Source organism: Carassius gibelio, chromosome B3 (genome assembly GCF_023724105.1).
Source record: "Carassius gibelio isolate Cgi1373 ecotype wild population from Czech Republic chromosome B3, carGib1.2-hapl.c, whole genome shotgun sequence".
Classification (NCBI taxonomy): domain Eukaryota; kingdom Metazoa; phylum Chordata; class Actinopteri; order Cypriniformes; family Cyprinidae; genus Carassius; species Carassius gibelio.
The window spans coordinates 36,577,138-36,596,481 of NC_068398.1; the positions used below are offsets into that span (position 1 = coordinate 36,577,138).

The 19,344-nt window shown below is 36.0% G+C and overlaps 2 protein-coding genes and 2 long non-coding RNA genes across 7 annotated transcripts in view; 2 read left to right on the forward strand and 2 right to left on the reverse strand.

Moving 5' to 3' along the window:
* LOC127953360 (zinc finger protein 883-like) overlaps positions 1-19,344 on the forward strand; it is a 375,243-nt gene that overhangs the window by 35,380 nt on the left and 320,519 nt on the right. The window lies entirely within an intron of this gene.
* Positions 3,077-6,031, forward strand: LOC127953508 (uncharacterized). The gene is made up of 3 exons (XR_008153275.1): positions 3,077-3,261; positions 4,150-4,279; positions 5,809-6,031. It is a non-coding gene; the product is annotated as an uncharacterized LOC127953508 (long non-coding RNA).
* LOC127953423 (uncharacterized) lies at positions 6,089-11,172 on the reverse strand. Of its 2 annotated transcripts, none has more exons than XR_008153163.1 (2): positions 11,051-11,172; positions 6,089-7,059 (listed from the first exon to the last, which is right to left on the reverse strand). XR_008153163.1 is itself a non-coding variant. In XM_052552669.1 (2 exons), the coding sequence occupies exons 1-2, from the start codon at positions 7,537-7,539 to the stop codon at positions 6,291-6,293; spliced, it is 858 nt and encodes a 285-aa protein (XP_052408629.1). In that variant the 5' UTR covers positions 7,540-7,588; the 3' UTR covers positions 6,089-6,290. The 2 variants fall into 2 exon arrangements, 1 of the variants encoding a protein (XP_052408629.1); XM_052552669.1 differs by lacking the exon at positions 11,051-11,172 and adding an exon at positions 7,451-7,588.
* LOC127953530 (uncharacterized) lies at positions 11,174-12,125 on the reverse strand. The gene is made up of 3 exons (XR_008153296.1): positions 11,866-12,125; positions 11,641-11,742; positions 11,174-11,219 (listed from the first exon to the last, which is right to left on the reverse strand). It is a non-coding gene; the product is annotated as an uncharacterized LOC127953530 (long non-coding RNA).

Consider the following 19,344-nt stretch of genomic DNA (forward strand, 5'->3'; position numbering starts at 1 on the left):
GGAACATTTTGTGGACTGATGAGAGTAAAATTGTTCTTTTTGGGTCCAAGGGCCACAGGCAGTTTGTGAGACGACCCCCAAACTCTGAATTCAAGCCACAGTACACAGTGAAGACAGTGAAGCATGGAGGTGCAAGCATCATGATATGGGCATGTTTCTCCTACTATGGTGTTGGGCCTATTTATCGCATACCAGGGATCATGGATCAGTTTGCATATGTTAAAATACTTGAAGAGGTCATGTTGCCCTATGCTGAAGAGGACATGCCCTTGAAATGGTTGTTTCAACAAGACAATGACCCAAAACACACTAGTAAACGGGCAAAGTCTTGGTTCCAAACCAACAAAATTAATGTTATGGAGTGGCCAGCCCAATCTCCAGACCTTAATCCAATTGAGAACTTGTGGGGTGATATCAAAAATGCTGTTTCTGAAGCAAAACCAAGAAATGTGAATGAATTGTGGAATGTTGTTAAAGAATCATGGAGTGGAATAACAGCTGAGAGGTGCCACAAGTTGGTTGACTCCATGCCACACAGATGTCAAGCAGTTTTAAAAAACTGGTCATACAACTAAATATTAGTTTAGTGATTCACAGGATTGCTAAATCCCAGAAAAAAAAAATGTTTGTACAAAATAGTTTTGAGTTTGTACAGTCAAAGGTAGACACTGCTATTTTTTTGAACACACCCCTTTCAACTAATTGCCCAATTGCACAGCCTTAAGAGCGTGCATATCATGAATGCTGGGTCTTGTTTGTTTTCTGACAATCTACTGAACCTACTGGTAACTTGTTTGCCACGTAGCAAGAAAAAATATACTAAAAACCTTGATTATTCTGGTTAGTCACATTGTACTGCTATTATTTTGAACAATACTGTATATATGTGTCACGAGATCTCGCGAGACTAAAATGTGATGAGATGAAGTGAAGTATTCTTGTGATGTTGCCATGACAGAGTGTTAGGATGATTAGGAAAGAATATGCCACCGCTACATTTACATTACGCCTCCACTGACATTTTTTTGAGCGCGATCAGTCATAAGTATCAATTTACATTCACTTAAAGCTGCGCACACACTTAGTGGATTCATAATATCGGACTCACCGCAGGTAACTCATAATCTGCAGTTGTTACTCCTGTCTCCTGACAAAAACATTGTATGCAGTGCCTGTGGAGTGTGCAGTGTTACTGGAGCGTGCAGCCACGTACGTCTCTCACAAGGAACGTCGTGGCAGTGATTGACAAGACAAAGGAGATGGTCCTCACTGCAGAACACAAGTCCAGGGGGCGTGGTTGGATCCAGATCCAACTCCTCCCACCTTACATATACCTAAACCTACCCGTCTCCACCCCCTGATCCCTAAACCCACCCACCGCCACCCTTAAACCTACCCATCTCCACCCCTAAACCTACCAATCTCCACCCCCTAGATGGGGATCCAACCACCCCCTGGATCTTGGGTTCTGCAGTGAGGGGCTACTGAGACAGAGGGCAAATCATTTACGTGATGATCGCATAAATGATTGGCTGATGTTTTTAAGGCCCTACCTCGTGCACAGATGATGTATATTAAAATTATTCCTTTCAGTGCACCTAATAAATAGTCTTTTATCAGTTAGTAAAGACAGTTTCAAGTAATATTGCAAAAATGTATAAAACAAAACATCCTCTTTAGCACCTTTAATAAATACTGTAGCAAATATATTGCTCATTGTTAGTTGATGTTGGTTAATACATTAATGTTAATAAATGAGACCTCATTGTAAAGTGTTACCATTTTTATTTATACTGTTTTTATTTCTATGATCAGTTTGTGGAAAGGAGTTCAGTTAGGAGGTCAAAGGTTGTAGAAGCTCATAAATCATGTACAGTAAGGTCTGAAGAGACTGAAATCATACAGAAGTGAAGTCAGTGAGTTGAGTTTGTGGCAAAACCTTTTACAGTGCTTGAGTATTGTTGCCTTTTACTGCATATGATAATTCACAATCAAAGTAGAAATGAAATGACATTCATTACAAGATGATTAGTTAAAACATTTCAAATACACCTGCAGAATATGTTTTCTAGTCATGTATTTCGCCATTGAGGATTTCTTAAAAATAGTGTGTAAAAATCTTGTCTCGTCTCATCTCGTGAACTCAATCTTGAGTCTCGTCTTGTCTCGTGAGATACCCGTCTCGTCACACCCCTAATATATACAGGTGCTGGTCATATAATCATCAATAAGTTGATTTATTTCACTTATTTCATTCAAAAAGTGAAACTTATATTATATTCATTCATTACACACAGACTGATATATTTCAAATGTGCCCAAGCTATCAGTACCTGGTTTAAGGACCATGGTATTCCTGTTCTTAATTGGCCAGCAAACTCGCCTGACCTTAACGTCATAGAAAATCTATGAGGTTTTGGGAAGAGGAAGATGCGATATGCCAGACCCAACAATGCAGAAGAGCTGAAGACCACTATCAGAGCAACCTGGGCTCTCATAACACCTGAGCAGTGTCACAGACTGATCGACTCCATGCCACGCCGCATTGCTGCAGTAATTCAGACAAAAGAGACACAACTAAGTATTGAGTGCTGTACATGCTCATACTTTTCATGCTCATACCTTTCAGTTGTCCAAGATTTCTAAAAATCCTTTCTTTTTATTGGTCTTAAGTTAAATTCTAATTTTCTGATATACTGAATTTGGGATTTTCCTTAGTTATCAGTTATAATCATCAAAATGAAAAGAAATAAACATTTGAAATATATCAGTCTGTGTATAATGAATGAATATAATATACAAGTTTCACTTTTTGAATGAAATTAATGAAATAAATGAACTTTTTGATGATATTCTAATTATATGACCAGCCTGTATATATAAATGAGTTATTAATTATAGCAAATTATGCTGTATGTCAGTTATTTTAAAAATCAAGTTAATTATCTTATTGCCATGGTTCAAATCCTTCTTTCTTTTGTATACTTTAAAGATTTTTTTTTTTTTAAAGATAAAGCACCTCTGCCTTTTCAAGGATTTTTATAATGTACATAACACATTGATATTTCAGATACCTGGTTACATTGGATGAACTACAGAGGAGGTGCTCTCCTCCAGAGAGTTACTCAGCAAACACTGTTGTGGCTTATCTACGGAAGGCCAAGGGACAAAAAACGAAAATCACAGAGAAGTTGGCAGAGTTGGAGGTGAACCCCTCAAAGCGCACAAAGTTCACTTCACAGTGCTCCAAACTTTGTGAAGGTAAAAATATAGTAGTAGTAATAACTCTAAAGGGAATTCTGAGACCAGTATCCTTGTTTTGTGGTTTTGAATCATAAGTTTCTTTATTATAGTAAAATTTTATAACAATATAACTTCCACTGAAATTCCACATTACTTATAACTGTATTGTTATACAGTTATATAAATGTACAAATAAAATGTAAATGTAATCGTAGACAAGTTGTTTTGCCACTATAGGCAAGTTTTATGGTGTTCAGTTTTACCAAAATAAGTCAATATATTATGTTAATAGCCTGATTTGCTGTTTTACTACCAGTTTTGGAATATACACTCACTGTCCACTTTAATAGGAACTCCTGTACACCATGTCCTTCATAGAATCATACAAGCAGCCAATCATATGGCAACTGCACCCTGCATAGAATCATACAGATACAGGTCAAAAGCACATCAATCATCAGAATGGGGAAAATGTGATCTGTAACTTTTACAGTTTCTGTGCCTCAGATTAGGCATTTGCACCCCCATAATTATTGCTTACTTAATATTTTTTGTACCATTCTGTGCAAACTCAGAGACTTTTGTGTGAGAAACATCCCAGTATATCAGCAGGATCTGAAATATGGCACCAACAACCATGCCACGGTTATTGTGTTGTTGATTCTGATAGTTGATGTGAACATCATTAACCAGAGCTCTTGGAATGTATCTGCATGTTGTTGTTATGTTTACATTATGCTGCTGCCGTGATCGGCTAATTAGATAACTGCATGAATATACAGGTAGTCTTAATAAGGTGGACGATGAGTGTATCCACATACTTCATCTTTTGTTATTTTTTTTGTACTGCTTATAAGTTGGACATTATTACAAATAATTTTGCTGTTGTATTTATTTGTATTTTAGATGAATGCAAGGATCTGGCTGGGGACATAATGTTCCTTGCCGCAAAATTTATCCCCCAGAAAAGGGTGGGTGAAGCCTTGCTTAAAGAAGGGAATGTCCATGCATCTATGGTCAAAACCGAAGACTGCAGGTAATTTAATAACAATTTACTACTACGCTTGATGTTAAAGGGATAGTTCACCAAAAAATAAAAATTCTGTAATTAATTCATGTCGTTCCAAACCTGTAAGATGTTCGTTCATCCTCAGAACACAAATTATTTGAAACAAAAGATTTGTAAAGATTTGAAGCTTCATGAAACTGTGTTTTGAAATCACCATCTCTAGAAATTGATTAATAAAGTCATTATTTTGTCATTTTTGGCAAACAAAAAGTATTTTTGTTCATTTCATAACATTAAAGTTGAACCACCATAGTCTCAAGACCTGGGGCCTGTACCATGAAGCTGGATTAGGTGGCTAGCCAGCTATGTTTCAGCTTAGTTTCCGCCAACCCTGGGTTTTAGGTACTATGAAAGTAGCTCGGCTTTAATCGGTGTTCGTTGCCATGGTATCTTACGCTGCACGGCTAACCTGCTCCGGTGCAGGTTATGTTCTGGATTCAAGATCTCAGACTGAAGGTGAACCAATCAGATGTGAGAGAAGTGACACATGTCTGACACAAAGTCACTCCAGTTTATCTTGCTCCAAATTAAAGGTCACTTATGCTTAAAAAAAAAAAATAGAAGTCTGGCTTTAATGATAATAACATCATTTTATGATTTATATAATTATTGTGATTCAAATTATTATTTATCTCTTACACACAAGCAATTTTAGTTTAACTGTTTTTATAAATTATTTTAAATAAATATTAATGTATAAAGATCATGTAATATAAATAAGTTGTAGTATCAAAAGACTGAACTATTTAAAAAATTACAAATCTGAATTTACATGTTCCAGTCTCTATCACTATATATTTTCAAATGTATAAACTAAGTTAACAAGTTCCACTTGTGACTACACTGATGGAGCAAGATCATTTATTTTATTAGTCCTTCTTCATTTTTCATATGACATTTAAATTTGTCATATTCTTCAATCTCTTAACCTTTAGCAAAACCTTTAACCTTTAGTTTTGATTATCGCTGGGTCTCTCACGAGAAGTAAATCAAACTTGTTTTCTGTTGCAAGGCTCGTGATTGGCTGTTCGCCAGTGATGTCACATATTCATGTGCACGAGCTCCACAAACTCAGGATCAAAGCCTGAGTTGACAAAGGAAGTTGATGAACAGCATTATGGTACCAACAAAGCCGGATTGGAGAGGTTTGGTTTTGTCAACTCAAAACTAATCCTGTAACTCTGAATTTGTTCAGCTACCATCATGGTACAGGCCCCTGTTTTATATAAGTCTTTAGTACCTTTCTGGGCATCTGAAAGTGTTAATTGTCTTGCTGGCAATGGAGGCCTCACTGAGCCATTGGATTTGATCAAAAATATCTTAATTTGTGTTCTGAAGATGAATGAAGATCTTATGGGTGTAGAACGACATGAGGGCGAGTAATAAATGTCGATTTTTTTTTATTATTTTTTTTGGGTGAACTAACCCTTTAACTTAATGATTCAATGATCAGTTGAACTGGAAAAATAAATAGCTTTTTGTATTTTTTATTGCAGGAAGACTTTGAAAGATTTAAAGGCTGCTCTAGAGAACAATTGGGACACATTTGACCTGGCAACACATGGTCTTGGTCCTGCTGTAATAAATGGCACTTTTTCGTTGATAGATGCGTGTCTTAAGGAAAAGATGAGAGCACTGAAAAAAAAAGACTCCACAGATGAGTAAGGTTCCCCCACTTTTGTTTACTTGTATTGTTTCAAACTCTTGTTTCTCGATGTTCAGCTGTACAAAAAAAAAAAAATTAATAAAACATTACAAAGAATTGTGTTTTTTTATTTTTATTTTTTTTAATCTTAATTACTTACAATTCATATTTGTTCCTTCAATTTGTTCTTATACAAAGTATCTGTACAACACTCATTGAAAAAAGACAGTAGCAGCAAGAGGAAAAAACAAACAAACAAACAAAAAAACATTCTGGCTAGGCAAAGCAAATAGTGATTGTTTCATCAATGAAACATTTCTTATCTCTACAAGATCAAACACGTTTTTTCTTCTTTTTGACCATGTAGGGTACAGTGACTACATCTTTTGCTTTTTTGATCCTTTTACAATAACTATGAAGTGCCGTCACTTTTCTTTTTCTTGACAGTTTACTAAACTGTGAAAAAACTAACTTGTGTGCTCTTTCAACTAACCTGTACACTTCATTACCCTCACAAAATTTTTCTGATTTGCTCCACTCATGGAGATCTGTGAGCATGGCTTGCAGTGTAACTTGTTTTCTCTCACTGGACCTAAAGCAGTGTGAATCATCAGGTATGTTCTCAGATGATGTTGGGTACAGAATGTTGTGAACCAATATACATACACATACCTCTCCATGGCTATTTGCAATGCATGTGCAAAATTTGGTCCCTTTACAACTCACAGTTTCTACACTGCCATCAGAGTGGTAGACAGTAAGGTTTTCATCGACCCTGAGGTAGGATTCACTGTCAACAATTTTTTTTGCTACTTCTGCCCCAAGATCTTGAATTATAAGTCCTTGTTTCTCTGCAATGTTCTGTGAAAAAATTAAGTGTTTACACACACATCCACATTGGAATCTTTTGCAATCGCATTTGTGCATGACCAAGTCCACACTGTGACATTGTGTGCTTGTGTCGGGTGGAACCAAACACACTCCATTTTTTATCTCCACTTTTGCACCCAGGCCTTTTGCAATCATAGAATGGGCGGCATTAGTGGTCTCTTCAGTGTTTGCTCCTTTGATTCGTCCAGTTTCTGTGAGGTCATCCAGGTAACTGAACAATGAAATAAAAGAACAAGTTAGGAAATGGTAAACTATTGTAAAAATGAAATGACTGAAAAAAGCCAATACCCTTAAACATTTGTATAGATTTTATAGGCTATAAAATAATTAAGGAAAAAAGGAAGCTGGGAGCTGACAGACCTTTTTACTGAATGATTTGTGCTAAGGAAAAGATCATGTCATAGACAACAGTGAATGTTTATTCAAGAGCTTCCTGTATCCAAACAAGCTGATAATGGCAACAGGTAATGGCCAGAGATAATCTAATTTGCAATATTATCACATGATTCTGTATGTCACATGATTTCTGTAATTGGCAATTACAATTTAGCACCATAATAAAAGTAATACATTGAACTATATATACAGCTAAATATATTTACCTGTAATATTTTTGGACATCACCACACAGAAAGCGAAGAAGCTGATCAATCCTGCTATTCATTCTTCCCTTAAGGAACTGGTACTTCATTGTAAGAAAAAATTTGTGTACAAAAGTTAAGAAACTTAAAATATCCTTAATGAATATTTGTCCTGGATATCAATTCAATTCAATTCAATTCAAGTTTATTTGTATAGCGCTTTTTACAAAATAAATCGTTACAAAGCAACTTTACAGAAAATTATGTTTCTACCATATTTAGTAGTAGCTAGTAGTTTGTGCACATTTGACAGGATTTTAGAAAAAATAATAATAATAATACAAGATGTAGTCAGCTAGACGATGAACTATCAATATTATTAAGTTATTATATGATTCAGTCACACATTTAGCAATAATTGTTAGTTCTGTTTGTTGATTCAAGGTTAGCATCATCTGGGGTCCTCTGAGGGTCAGCATCATCTCTTCTCAGGTGTTCTGTATCCAGACTGGAGCTTGTTTAAATCCTAGTTACCACGGGATGTAAATCCCGTGGCGAAACATAGAAACAAAATACAGACATCATTAGCATAGCTGATGATCCAACAAAGTAAAATTAGTTTAACCCAAGCTAATGAATAAAAATGCAACTTTGAACAGATGCAACTACACTCACAATTAAAAAGAAACATTATTCGAATGCTTGGCGAAAGAGATGTGTTTTTAATCTAGATTTAAACAGAGAGAGTGTGTCTGAACCCCGAACATTATCAGGAAGGCTATTCCAGAGTTTGGGAGCCAAATGTGAGAAAGCTCTACCTCCTTTAGTGGACTTTGCTATCCTAGGAACGACCAAAAGTCCAGCATTTTGTGACCTTAGGGTGCGTGATGGATTGTAACGTGGTAGAAGGCTAGTTAGGTACGCTGGAGCTAAACCATTTAGGGCCTTATAGGTAAGTAATGATAATTTGTAACTGATACGGAACTTAATAGGTAGCCAGTGCAGAGACTGTAAAATTGGGGTAATATGATCATATTTTCTTGACCTCATAAGGACTCTAGCTGCTGCATTTTGGACGACCTGTAGCTTGTTTATTGACGAAGCAGGACAACCACCTAGAATAGCATTACAATAGTCCAGTCTAGAGGTCATGAATGCATGAACTAGCTTTTCTGCATCAGAAACAGATAACATGTTTCGTAGCTTGGCAATGTTTCTAAGATGGAAGAATGCAGTTTTTGTAACATTGGAAATATGATTTTCAAAAGACAAATTGCTGTCTAATATAACACCCAGATTTCTGACTGTAGAGGAAGTAACAGTACATCCTTCTAGTTGCAGATTGTAATCTACAAGATTCTGTGTAGTGTTTTTTGGTCCAATAATTAGTATCTCTGTCTTATCCGAATTTAATTGGAGAAAATTGTGTGTCATCCAATCTTTTACATTTTTAACACACTCTGTTAGCTTAGATAATTGGGAAGTTTCATCTGGTCTCGTTGAGATATATAGCTGAGTATCATCAGCATAACAGTGGAAGCTAATTCCGTATTTTCTAATAATATTACCAAGGGGCAACATATATATTGAAAATAGAAGGGGACCTAGGACGGATCCTTGTGGCACTCCATATTTTACTGATGATAAATGACATGACTCCCCATTTAAGTAAACAAAATGGTAGCGATCGGACAGGTAGGATCTAAACCATCTTAGAGCCTGCCCTTGAATACCTGTATAGTTTTGTAATCGATCTATGAGTATGTCATGATCTATGGTGTCGAACGCAGCACTAAGATCAAGTAAGACTAGAAATGAGATGCAGCCTTGGTCTGACGCAAGGAGCAGGTCATTTGTAATTTTAACAAGTGCAGTTTCTGTGCTATGGTGGGGCCTAAAACCTGACTGAAATTCTTCATACATATCATTTTTATGCAGGAAGGTGCTCAATTGAGCAGACACAACTTTCTCTAAAATTTTAGACATAAATGGAAGATTTGAAATAGGCCTATAATTTGCCAGTACACTAGGATCTAGTTTTGGTTTCTTAATAAGAGGCTTGATAACCGCCAGCTTGAATGGTTTTGGGACGTGTCCTAAAGTTAACGACGAGTTTATGATATTGAGAAGCGTTTCTTCTGCTACAGGTAACAGCTCTTTCAGTAATTTTGAGGGTACAGGATCTAATAAACATGTTGTTGGTTTAGATACAGTGATAAGTTTATTTAGCTCTTCCTGTCCTATGGTTGTAAAGCGCTGCAGTTTATCTTTGGGTGCGATGGATGAAACTGAAGTGTTAGACGCTGTAGAATCTACATTCGCTATTGTATTTCTAATGTTATCTATTTTATCAGTGAAGAAATTCATAAAGTCATTACTATTTAACGTTGGTGGAATATTTGAATCAGGTGGCATCTGGTAATTTGTTAACTTAGCCACTGTGCTAAATAAAAACCTAGGATTGTTTTGGTTATTTTCAATGAGTTTGTGTATATGCTCTGCCCTAGCAGTTTTTAGAGCCTGTCTATAGCTGGACATACTGTTTTTCCATGCAATTCTAAAAACTTCTAAGTTAGTTTTTCTCCATTTGCGTTCAAGACTACGAGTTAATTTCTTGAGAGAGTGAGTATTACTGTTATACCATGGTACAGTACGTTTTTCTCTAACTTTTTTCAATTTGATTGGGGCAACAGCTTCTAATGTATTAGAGAAAATAGTGCCCATGTTGTCAGTAATTTCGTCTAATTCGTGTGTATTTTTGGGTACAATTAGCAGTTGAGATAGATCAGGCAGGTTATTTGCGAATCTTTCTTTGGTGGCTGGAACAATAGTTCTGCCCAGACGGTAACGCTGCGACATATAGTTAATATCAGTTATACGCAGCATGCACGATACAAGGAAATGGTCTGTAATATCATCACTTTGAGGTACAATATCTATAGCAGTAAGATCGATTCCATGCGATATAATTAAATCTAGTGTATGATTAAAACGATGAGTGGGCCCGGTGACATTTTGCTTGACTCCAAAGGAGTTTATTAGGTCAGTAAACGCAAGTCCTAATGTATCATTTGCATTATCAACGTGAATATTAAAATCTCCCATGATTAGCGCCTTATCAACTGTAACTAGAAGGTCTGAGAGGAAATCTGCAAATTCTTTCAGGAATATCATGTTATTTAAAGGTGCTCTAAGCGATCTCACGTGTTTTTAGGCCAAAAACATTTTTTGTCACATACAGCAAACATCTCCTCACTATCCGCTAGCTGTCCCCTGAACAACACTGTTAAAATAACGTGGTCTCTGTAGTCGCCACTAACTCCAAAAACGGACACAAAAACAAACTGGTGCAGCCTGGACCACGAAACAATAAACAGTGCCTCAGGCAATAACCGACAAGCAGTGTCAATACGCAAGCTACTTATATTTTAAATGCGCGTTCATGACTGTTTCAGGAAGCACAGAGGGGAGGGGTAGGAGGAGGAGGAGGGAGGGTCTAGCTAGCCTCTGTTTTGTTTGACAACACTTCGAACGTCAACAGGAAGTTACTCCGCTCAGGATCGCTTAGAGCACCTTTAAAATATGATTTTAGGGCATGATGTTATAATTTTAGTAGCTGACCTCTCTGCCTTGTTGTTGGTTTCGCTGTTATGGTGATAAAATGACCTGCCAAAATTGGACCATAAATCACCAAAACAAAACCAATGATTCTTGAGGTAGGTTGATACATGAGAACTACCAAGACGAGCTCTTCACACTTTCTGGATGACATGCTGTTGAACTCTTCTTCCTGTAAAGAAAAAGACACAACATTGTAAAGTTATGCCACCTTAAGTTTACACACATTTAAAGGGGTAGTTCTCCCAAAATTGTCATTTTGTGTCACTCCAAACCCTTTTGTCTATTTCCTCAGTAGAACACAATAATTTATTTTTATTTTTATTTTTTTCATGCAATGAAACTTAATGGGATACAAAACATTTCTATATTCTATTGCGGAAAAAAAAATCTTTTGAATTTGGATTTATATGAGGGTTAGTAAAGAATGATTTGAATTTTTTTCTGGGAACATTTTTAAAAGACAATTCATTAAAAATAATACACAAACTTAACTAATCCCATTGAAATCTATAGTAAACAACTCAAGATTTATTTCCATGTACTGAAATGATTTCTAAAGAATAAAGTGATTTATGATATAAAAATATTACCGTTAAACAGGATTTCATTCCAACCATTGCTTGAATCACAAGATTCCACTGATTCACTGGCAAGTTTCCTCCATCTCTTTTAACCATCCACCTATGTACAGCCTACAAAAACATTCAAAAGCTATAGTCATATAATGGCATTTGAATTATAATTGTATTTTTAAAATGAATAGGTCTGTAAAATGAATAGGTCTTTTTCCAGTACAAAAGATTTAATAAACCTACCTGGAGTACATGAAACCAGCAAAGAAGAACCTTGGCTGTTGGAAAAACTCTTCTTATGGCATTGAGTTCCTTAAGGTCACGGTCAATCATTATCGACCTACATGATAAGGAATTGAGATTTAATGAATATAGGTCAACATCTTTAGAGTTTGTAAAAATGGACAGCTTTTGTAAAAAGGTAATTTACAATATGCGGTATTTAAGCAAGGGTTCCATCCAATAGTAATGTTTGTACATAGAAATACCTCAATACATCAGCACACTTTGCTGCCAAACTACTACTGACTCAATGTTTTTAACTTCTTACCTGGGAAGAAATCCAGGGTTGTGATTTGCAAGCTTTTCCAAGCAGAGAGCAAGTATGTCCACTGATTCCTCACTAATAATAAAGTAAGCAAATGGGACGGCTCTTCCAATACTGTTGGTCAATAGAAGAGCATAAAATGCATAACCATATGATGTCATGGCTTTGTAAGTAGCGTCCATGAATACCATGGTATGGGGATGTTCTCTAAGTATATCCTTTTGCCAGGGTGTCTGCACTACAATTATAAGTGGTTGATTTTCACTCAATGGCTGGTAGTAACAGATGTGTTCCTGCAGCTCCGATGTGATCAGCTTGTCCACACTAATGCAGTCTTTCGCATCAGGAAAACTAAGAGCATTATTGGTCTTCTTGATCAATCGTATATCTTCAGGTGTAACGTAATATCGCTGATTATATTTGTCCATATGTCCATGACGTTCTGCCCAGTCCACGCATTTTAAAAGTGTTTCTGAAATTGACAGTCCTTGATCAAGCCACATTTCAATGAAGGTCAATAACTCTGGGTCAATGAGATTTTTTATGCCCTCTTCTTTCATGCACACATCATGTCCGTTGTGTTGAAGCATTTTGTTGACCACAGCACCTGTAAAACTACCATCTTTGATTATTTTAAATGACACATAAGCTTTGCAGGAATTAGCTCTCGTCTTTGTAGGTTCTCCTTTGCTTTTCCCACTTGCTTTGGTCGATCTGGCATCCCTTACTTTCTTTAACTTTCGCCTTATCCTCTCAAGCCAAATATTCTCCATTTGCCTAGAAAAAAAACAAATAAAATGGTTAAAAAAAGCACTAGCACTACTCAGTACTACATTTGCAGAGAGCAGCATATAATACACTAAAATAACACAGTAATATGAATCTATTGAGTATTGCAGCCCTGAGAGCAGCACATAATACACCAAAAAAATAACAGTAATATGAATATTGAGTACTCCTGCCCTGAGAGCAGCGCATAGTTTAGTAAAATAACAGTAATATGAATATTGAGTACTTCTGCCCTGAGAGCAGCACATAATACACTAAAAAATAACAGTAATATGAATATTGAGTACTATTGAGCATAGACTAAATATAACAGCGATATGAAACCACTGAATATTAGAAATAACAGCGATATGAATCTATTGAATACTTCTGCCCGAGAGCAGCATAGAATAAAAATAACAGAGATATGAAACAACTGAAAATTAAAAATAACATCGATATGAATCTATTGAATACTCCTGCCCAAGAGCAGCATAGACTAAAAATAACAACGATATGAAACCACTGAATATTAAAAATAACATCGATATGAATCTATTGAATACTCCTGCCCAAGAGCAGCATAGACTAAAAATAACAGCGATATGAAACCACTGAATATTAAAAATAATAGAAATATGACTCTATTGAATACTTCTGCCCCGAGAGCAGCATAGACTAAAAAGAAAAGCGAAATGAAACCACTGAATATGAAAAATAACATCGATATGAATCTATTGAATACTCCTGCCCAAGAGCAGCATAGACTAAAAATAACAACGATATGAAACCACTGAATATTTAAAATAACATCGATATGAATCTATTGAATACTTCTGCTTCGAGAGCAGCATAGACTAAAAATAACAGAAATATGAAACTATTGAATACTTCTGCCCCGAGAGCAGCAAAGACTAAAAAGAACAGAAATATGAAACCACTGAATATTAAAAATAACAGCGATATGAATCTATTGAATACTTCTGCCCAGGGAGCAGCATAGACTAAAAATAACAGCGATATGAAACAACTGAATATTAAAAATAACATCGATATGAATCTATTGAATACTTCTGCCCTGAGAGCAGCATAGACTAAAAATAACAAAAATATGAAACAACTGAAAATTAAAAATAACATCGATATGAATCTATTGAATACTTCTGCCCCGAGAGCATAGAATAAAAATAACAGAAATATGAAACCACTGAATATTAAAAATAACATTGATATGAATCTATAGAATACTACTGCCCCGAGAGCAGCATAGACTAAAAATAACAGAAATATGAAACAACTGAAAATTAAAAATAACATCGATATGAATCTATTGAATACTTCTGCCCTGAGAGCAGCATAGACTAAAAATAACAAAAATATGAAACAACTGAAAATTAAAAATAACATCTATAAGAATCTATTGAATACTTCTGCCCCGAGAGCATAGACTAAAAATAACAGAAATATGAAACCACTGAATATTAAAAATAACAGATATATGAATCTATTGAATACTTCTGCCCCGAGAGCAGCATAGACTAAAAAGAACAGAAATATAAAACCATTAAATATTAAAAATAACATCCATATGAATCTATTGAATACTCATGCCCGAGAGCAGCATAGACTAAAAATAACAGAAATATGAAACAACTGAATATTAAAAATAACATCGATATGAATCTATTGAATACTTCTGCCCCGAGAGCAGCATAGACTAAAAAGAACAGAAATATGAAACAACTGAAAATTAAAAATAACATCGATATAAATCTATTGAATACTTCTGCCCCGAGAGCAGCAAAGACTAAAAAGAACAGAAATATGAAACCACTGAATATTAAAAATAACAGCGATATGAATCTATAGAATACTTCTGCCCCGAGAGCAGCATAGACTAAAAATAACAGCGATATGAAACCACTGAATATTAAAAATAACATCGATATGAATCTATTGAATACTTCTGCCCCGAGAGCAGCATAGACTAAAAATAACAGCTATATGAAACCACTGAATATTAAAAATAACAGCGATATGAATCTATTGAATACTTCTGCCCCCGAGAGCAGCACAGACTAAAAATAATAGAAATATGAAACCACTGAATATTAAAAATAACAGCGATACGAATCTATTGAATACTTCTGCCCCGAGAGCAGCATAGACTAAAAATAACAGCGATATGAAGTACGTTGGTCCCACTTGCAACGCTAGGCCGGGGGATGTATACATTTGAAGGTGGCTTGAACGAATTATGTGATCGCATATATCGGCTTCACAGACAGCGGGGTAAAACCATGTTTTACCATAGTTATCCAATTAAGTTAACAGCTTTGGCGCTGTGAACTGAAAAAGTCAAATCAAAATACGATCGGATGTTTAGACGAGGATAATTATTTTTGTGCACTTTCAATGTTCCCCTAATTATCTTAGTACACTTAGAGGCTGTTTATGTTTTTTTTTTAACAATATATCGTAAATTTACTTACCTTACAATATATGTGATCTCCCATTCCAACGAACAGTCGATTACAACGGATCTTCCCTCCAAATTTCTACACTCAGAGGCTGTTTAGTTTTTTTTTTTTTTTTTTAACAATATATCGTAAATTTACTTACCTTACAATATATGTGATCTCCCATTCCAATGAACAGTCGATTACAACGGATCTTCCCTCCAAATTTCTACAGAGGCTGTTTAGGTTTTTTTTTTTTTTTTTTACAATATATCGTAAATTTACTTACCTTACAATATATGTGATCTCCCACTCCAACGAACATTCAATTACAACGGATCTTCCCTCCAAATTTTGAAACGTCTAGACCCCGCCTCTGATTTAATTTCATTGGTTGAATCTTTCAACCAATCATTTTCTTTTCTGCCCTTAGAACAACTTTGAGTAAGTAAAACTTCCACGAGCTCCGAAAACACACACATTTTCTCTAAAGCTCACTGCAATGAAGAAGGTATGCTTGCTCATGTTTCTGCTCACTGCAACGAAGAAAATATGCTTGCTCATATTTCCGCTCTTAGCAATGAAGAAAAATGCTTGCTTTAATACATGATGACATTGGAAGATTAGAAAATGATAAATCTGCTCTCGACAAGAACTTAGGCACATAAATTAGCTTATAAACAAATGCCACATATATTATGGGTTAATGGAGTTGAAAGGGCTGGCAACTCAGTAATTAGAAAGGATGAAATAGATCCAATTCCAAAATTAAGTGGAAATTTAGTTTGGTCTACTACTGCATATGGTTATATGGTCAGAGAAAATTTCACTGTACCATTGAGATGTAAAGATTAGAATTGCATGAACTTCAAGCATCGTTTACTACTGTCAGAAAACTGCCTTCAAAATTTGTAAGAAAGAGATTTAATGTGAAACTGGGAAGTGGCCCAGTGCCAAATTCAGATTTTAGCTCAATCCAACAATGGCAGTTGTACATTTACCAGTGTCAACTGAAAGATGATGAATTATGTGAAAGGCTTGTCAAGGCTGCAAAAGACAGTTTCACCCAAATCTGAATTATGCCATTCTCTGATTTACATTGCTCAGCACATATATCATTGGGAAAAGATTAAATTTTAGAACAAAAATGGTTTCATGTATAGGAACAACAGACCTGAAATGGTTAATCGAGACATAAATTAGATGTGCTGTTTCTGTTGATTTGAGAAATGAACAGCAAATGTTGTTTGATTCTCTTCCACATATTTCATTGTCCAAAAAGAACAATGAACGTAGGGAAGACATTGGTTTATTTGTAAAATATGTATTTTTTATGTGAATTGGGTGGAGACAGCAGAGGAAAAGGTTGAATACAATCCAACACTGTCTGCATACCGAATGTGTTTGCAGTGGACTGCTGTTAAAGCTGTACGTACAGTCTGTGTAATTGATGACACAATGACAACAAAATTTCTCTCAGCAGAGGAAGTAGAGACTCACCCAGTTCTCAAAGAATTCCCTAAAACACTTTGGGCTTTATCTAAATTTGACTTGGGGCTGGTTAAAAATTGGGAACCAGTTCAAGTCACTCCAAAGTCTGATTACAGACTCTGCGAACACCAGTTTTTGAATCATTAAGAGCAGCTGGGGTAATTGTGCTCTGTGAAAATTCTCCTGTGCATACACCTATTTTCCCTGTTAAAAAGATAAAGAAACATGCAAACAAGATAGGGGAGAGTGGGGTGATTTGTGCCAGGGGGGGTGATTTGTGCCTAGGGGGAGTAGTTCCACCCCTTGTTTCTGGAAAACCATTGAAGAAATTGGTCATGTGACCACATAATTTTAAAAAGCAATCCATTTTATTCATTCTCCAAAGAAGAGATACACAAGGCATGAGAGGTAATCACATTTTAACTCAAAAAACTGTTTTTTTCCTTTAAAAGTAAAATTCCTATGATCGAGTTTTTCTGATTGTAGCGTCTGAACAAATTTAGAAAAGTTTGAAAACATTTCCCACGTTTTAGTGCTTTACCAGGCTACACAATGAGTCTATACAGTTAGCATGATGTTAGCTCTTAACTGCTGAATCATGCTAGTTTTTCAAATTTGTGGGTATGGGGTAATTTGTGCCAAAGGGCCTGGGTTAAGTTGTGCCAGTGGCACAACTCACCCCCACTTATGATTATTTTCAACACATTATTAATTTGTAATTGTACATTGCACTATTGCATTTTAGCACTTAAACTATGTGGCATTCTTAATTTTAGAGAAAAACCCATTATGCCGCGCAATTATAAACGAAAGACAGACAGGGCTTCAACTGCTATTGTGGAGTTGGACAGAGCAGTGAAAGAGATGCAACAGGGGAAAAACCATAAGTCAGGTGGCAAGGGAGATATCTGCAGGATGACCTTGAAAAGATTCAGGGAGAGGAAAAAGGGTTGCCATGATTTTGCCAAGTAAGACAAGTTCCTGGATCAACATCTTCTGATGATCCTGGATCAACATTATTGTCCAAAAATATAGACTTAACCCAATCCCTACCTCTAAACCTAACCCTACCCATAAATTCTTCCTTATAATAGGGGGAAATGATAGCTGTGAGTAGAATCTCCTAATCCTGATTGTAAGCCTAAAACAGATATTTCTTGAAAAGTTATATCTCACTTCTGATTGGTTGATTGGAATGTTGTTCCTGGATCAACAAGGATGTTGATCCAGGAATATGTTTAACTTGGTGAAATCATGCTCGCCAAGAAAAAGACAGGAGAAGTAACAAAGAAAGGGTATAAGAGAACATCTCTAAAGTGATGGACAGGTAATCATCAATCATAGGATAACATATTCTCTCTCTCTCTCTCTCTCTCTCTTTCTCTCTCTCTCTTTCTCTCTCTCTCTGTCTCTCTCTCTCACACACACACACACACACACATTTAAAGAAAATAATGAAGGGGTTATCCCTGAAGGTGATGTGCTCAAGAAACTACCCACACCCCAGTTTATATTCCCCTGAAGCATTGACAAGTGGCATTGACAACAAAATATGTCTTATTCCAACATTTTAATAGTATGACAATATATGAATAAACCTTTTTTGTCTTGCTTTTATATAGCATTACAGTTCATAACATTAAAATGTTCTGTTTTGCTTCAGAAATAACTGGCACTATTTACCCCAACGTATTCTCCCAAAAGGCACAACTTACCCCGCACCGGGGCAAGTTGTGCCACAAGACCACTTTTTTCCCAAAAGCTATATTTCTGAAACAATTTATTTCAGATTCAAAGTTATTGTTCTCAGGGATGCACCACATCCTGAAATATATGTACATTCTAAAATGAAAGAGATTACTGTTCAGTTCATTCCAAATTATGTTATCAAAGAATCGCCCCTGAGCGCTTTGGCTCATGGGAAGGGCTTGCAACCCCATGACAAACTGACCTGGATTCCAGAAGCAGAGAAAGCATTTAAGAATATATTATTGCTACAAACATCGCCAACACTGGGACTCCCAGACCCAGAGAGAAATTTTGTACAAACTGTTGATGAGAGAATGGGTTTTCTTCTGTTACAGGATCATGGGGGAGACCTGTGGCCTATTATTAAGCTCGATCCGGTAGAGGCAGGAATGCCAAAATTGCCTGAGAGCTGTTGCATCTGCAGAAAAAGCTATTTTAGCTTGAAGGGAAATTGTGGGGTACTCTGATGTGACTTTGCTCGTGCCACACACGGTCTCTGTGATCCTGTTGGAACAGAAAAACATCCCATTTGTCAACGGCCAGGTGTCTCTGGTAAAATGCAATTCTGTTAGAAATGCCAAACATCACAATTAAAATATGCAGTGTTAAATCCAGCTACACTGCTCCCTACGAAGCAGGATGGGGAAGAACATGATTGTGTGGCCACATTTGAACAGGTCTGTCAACCAAGACCTGATTTGAAAAGAA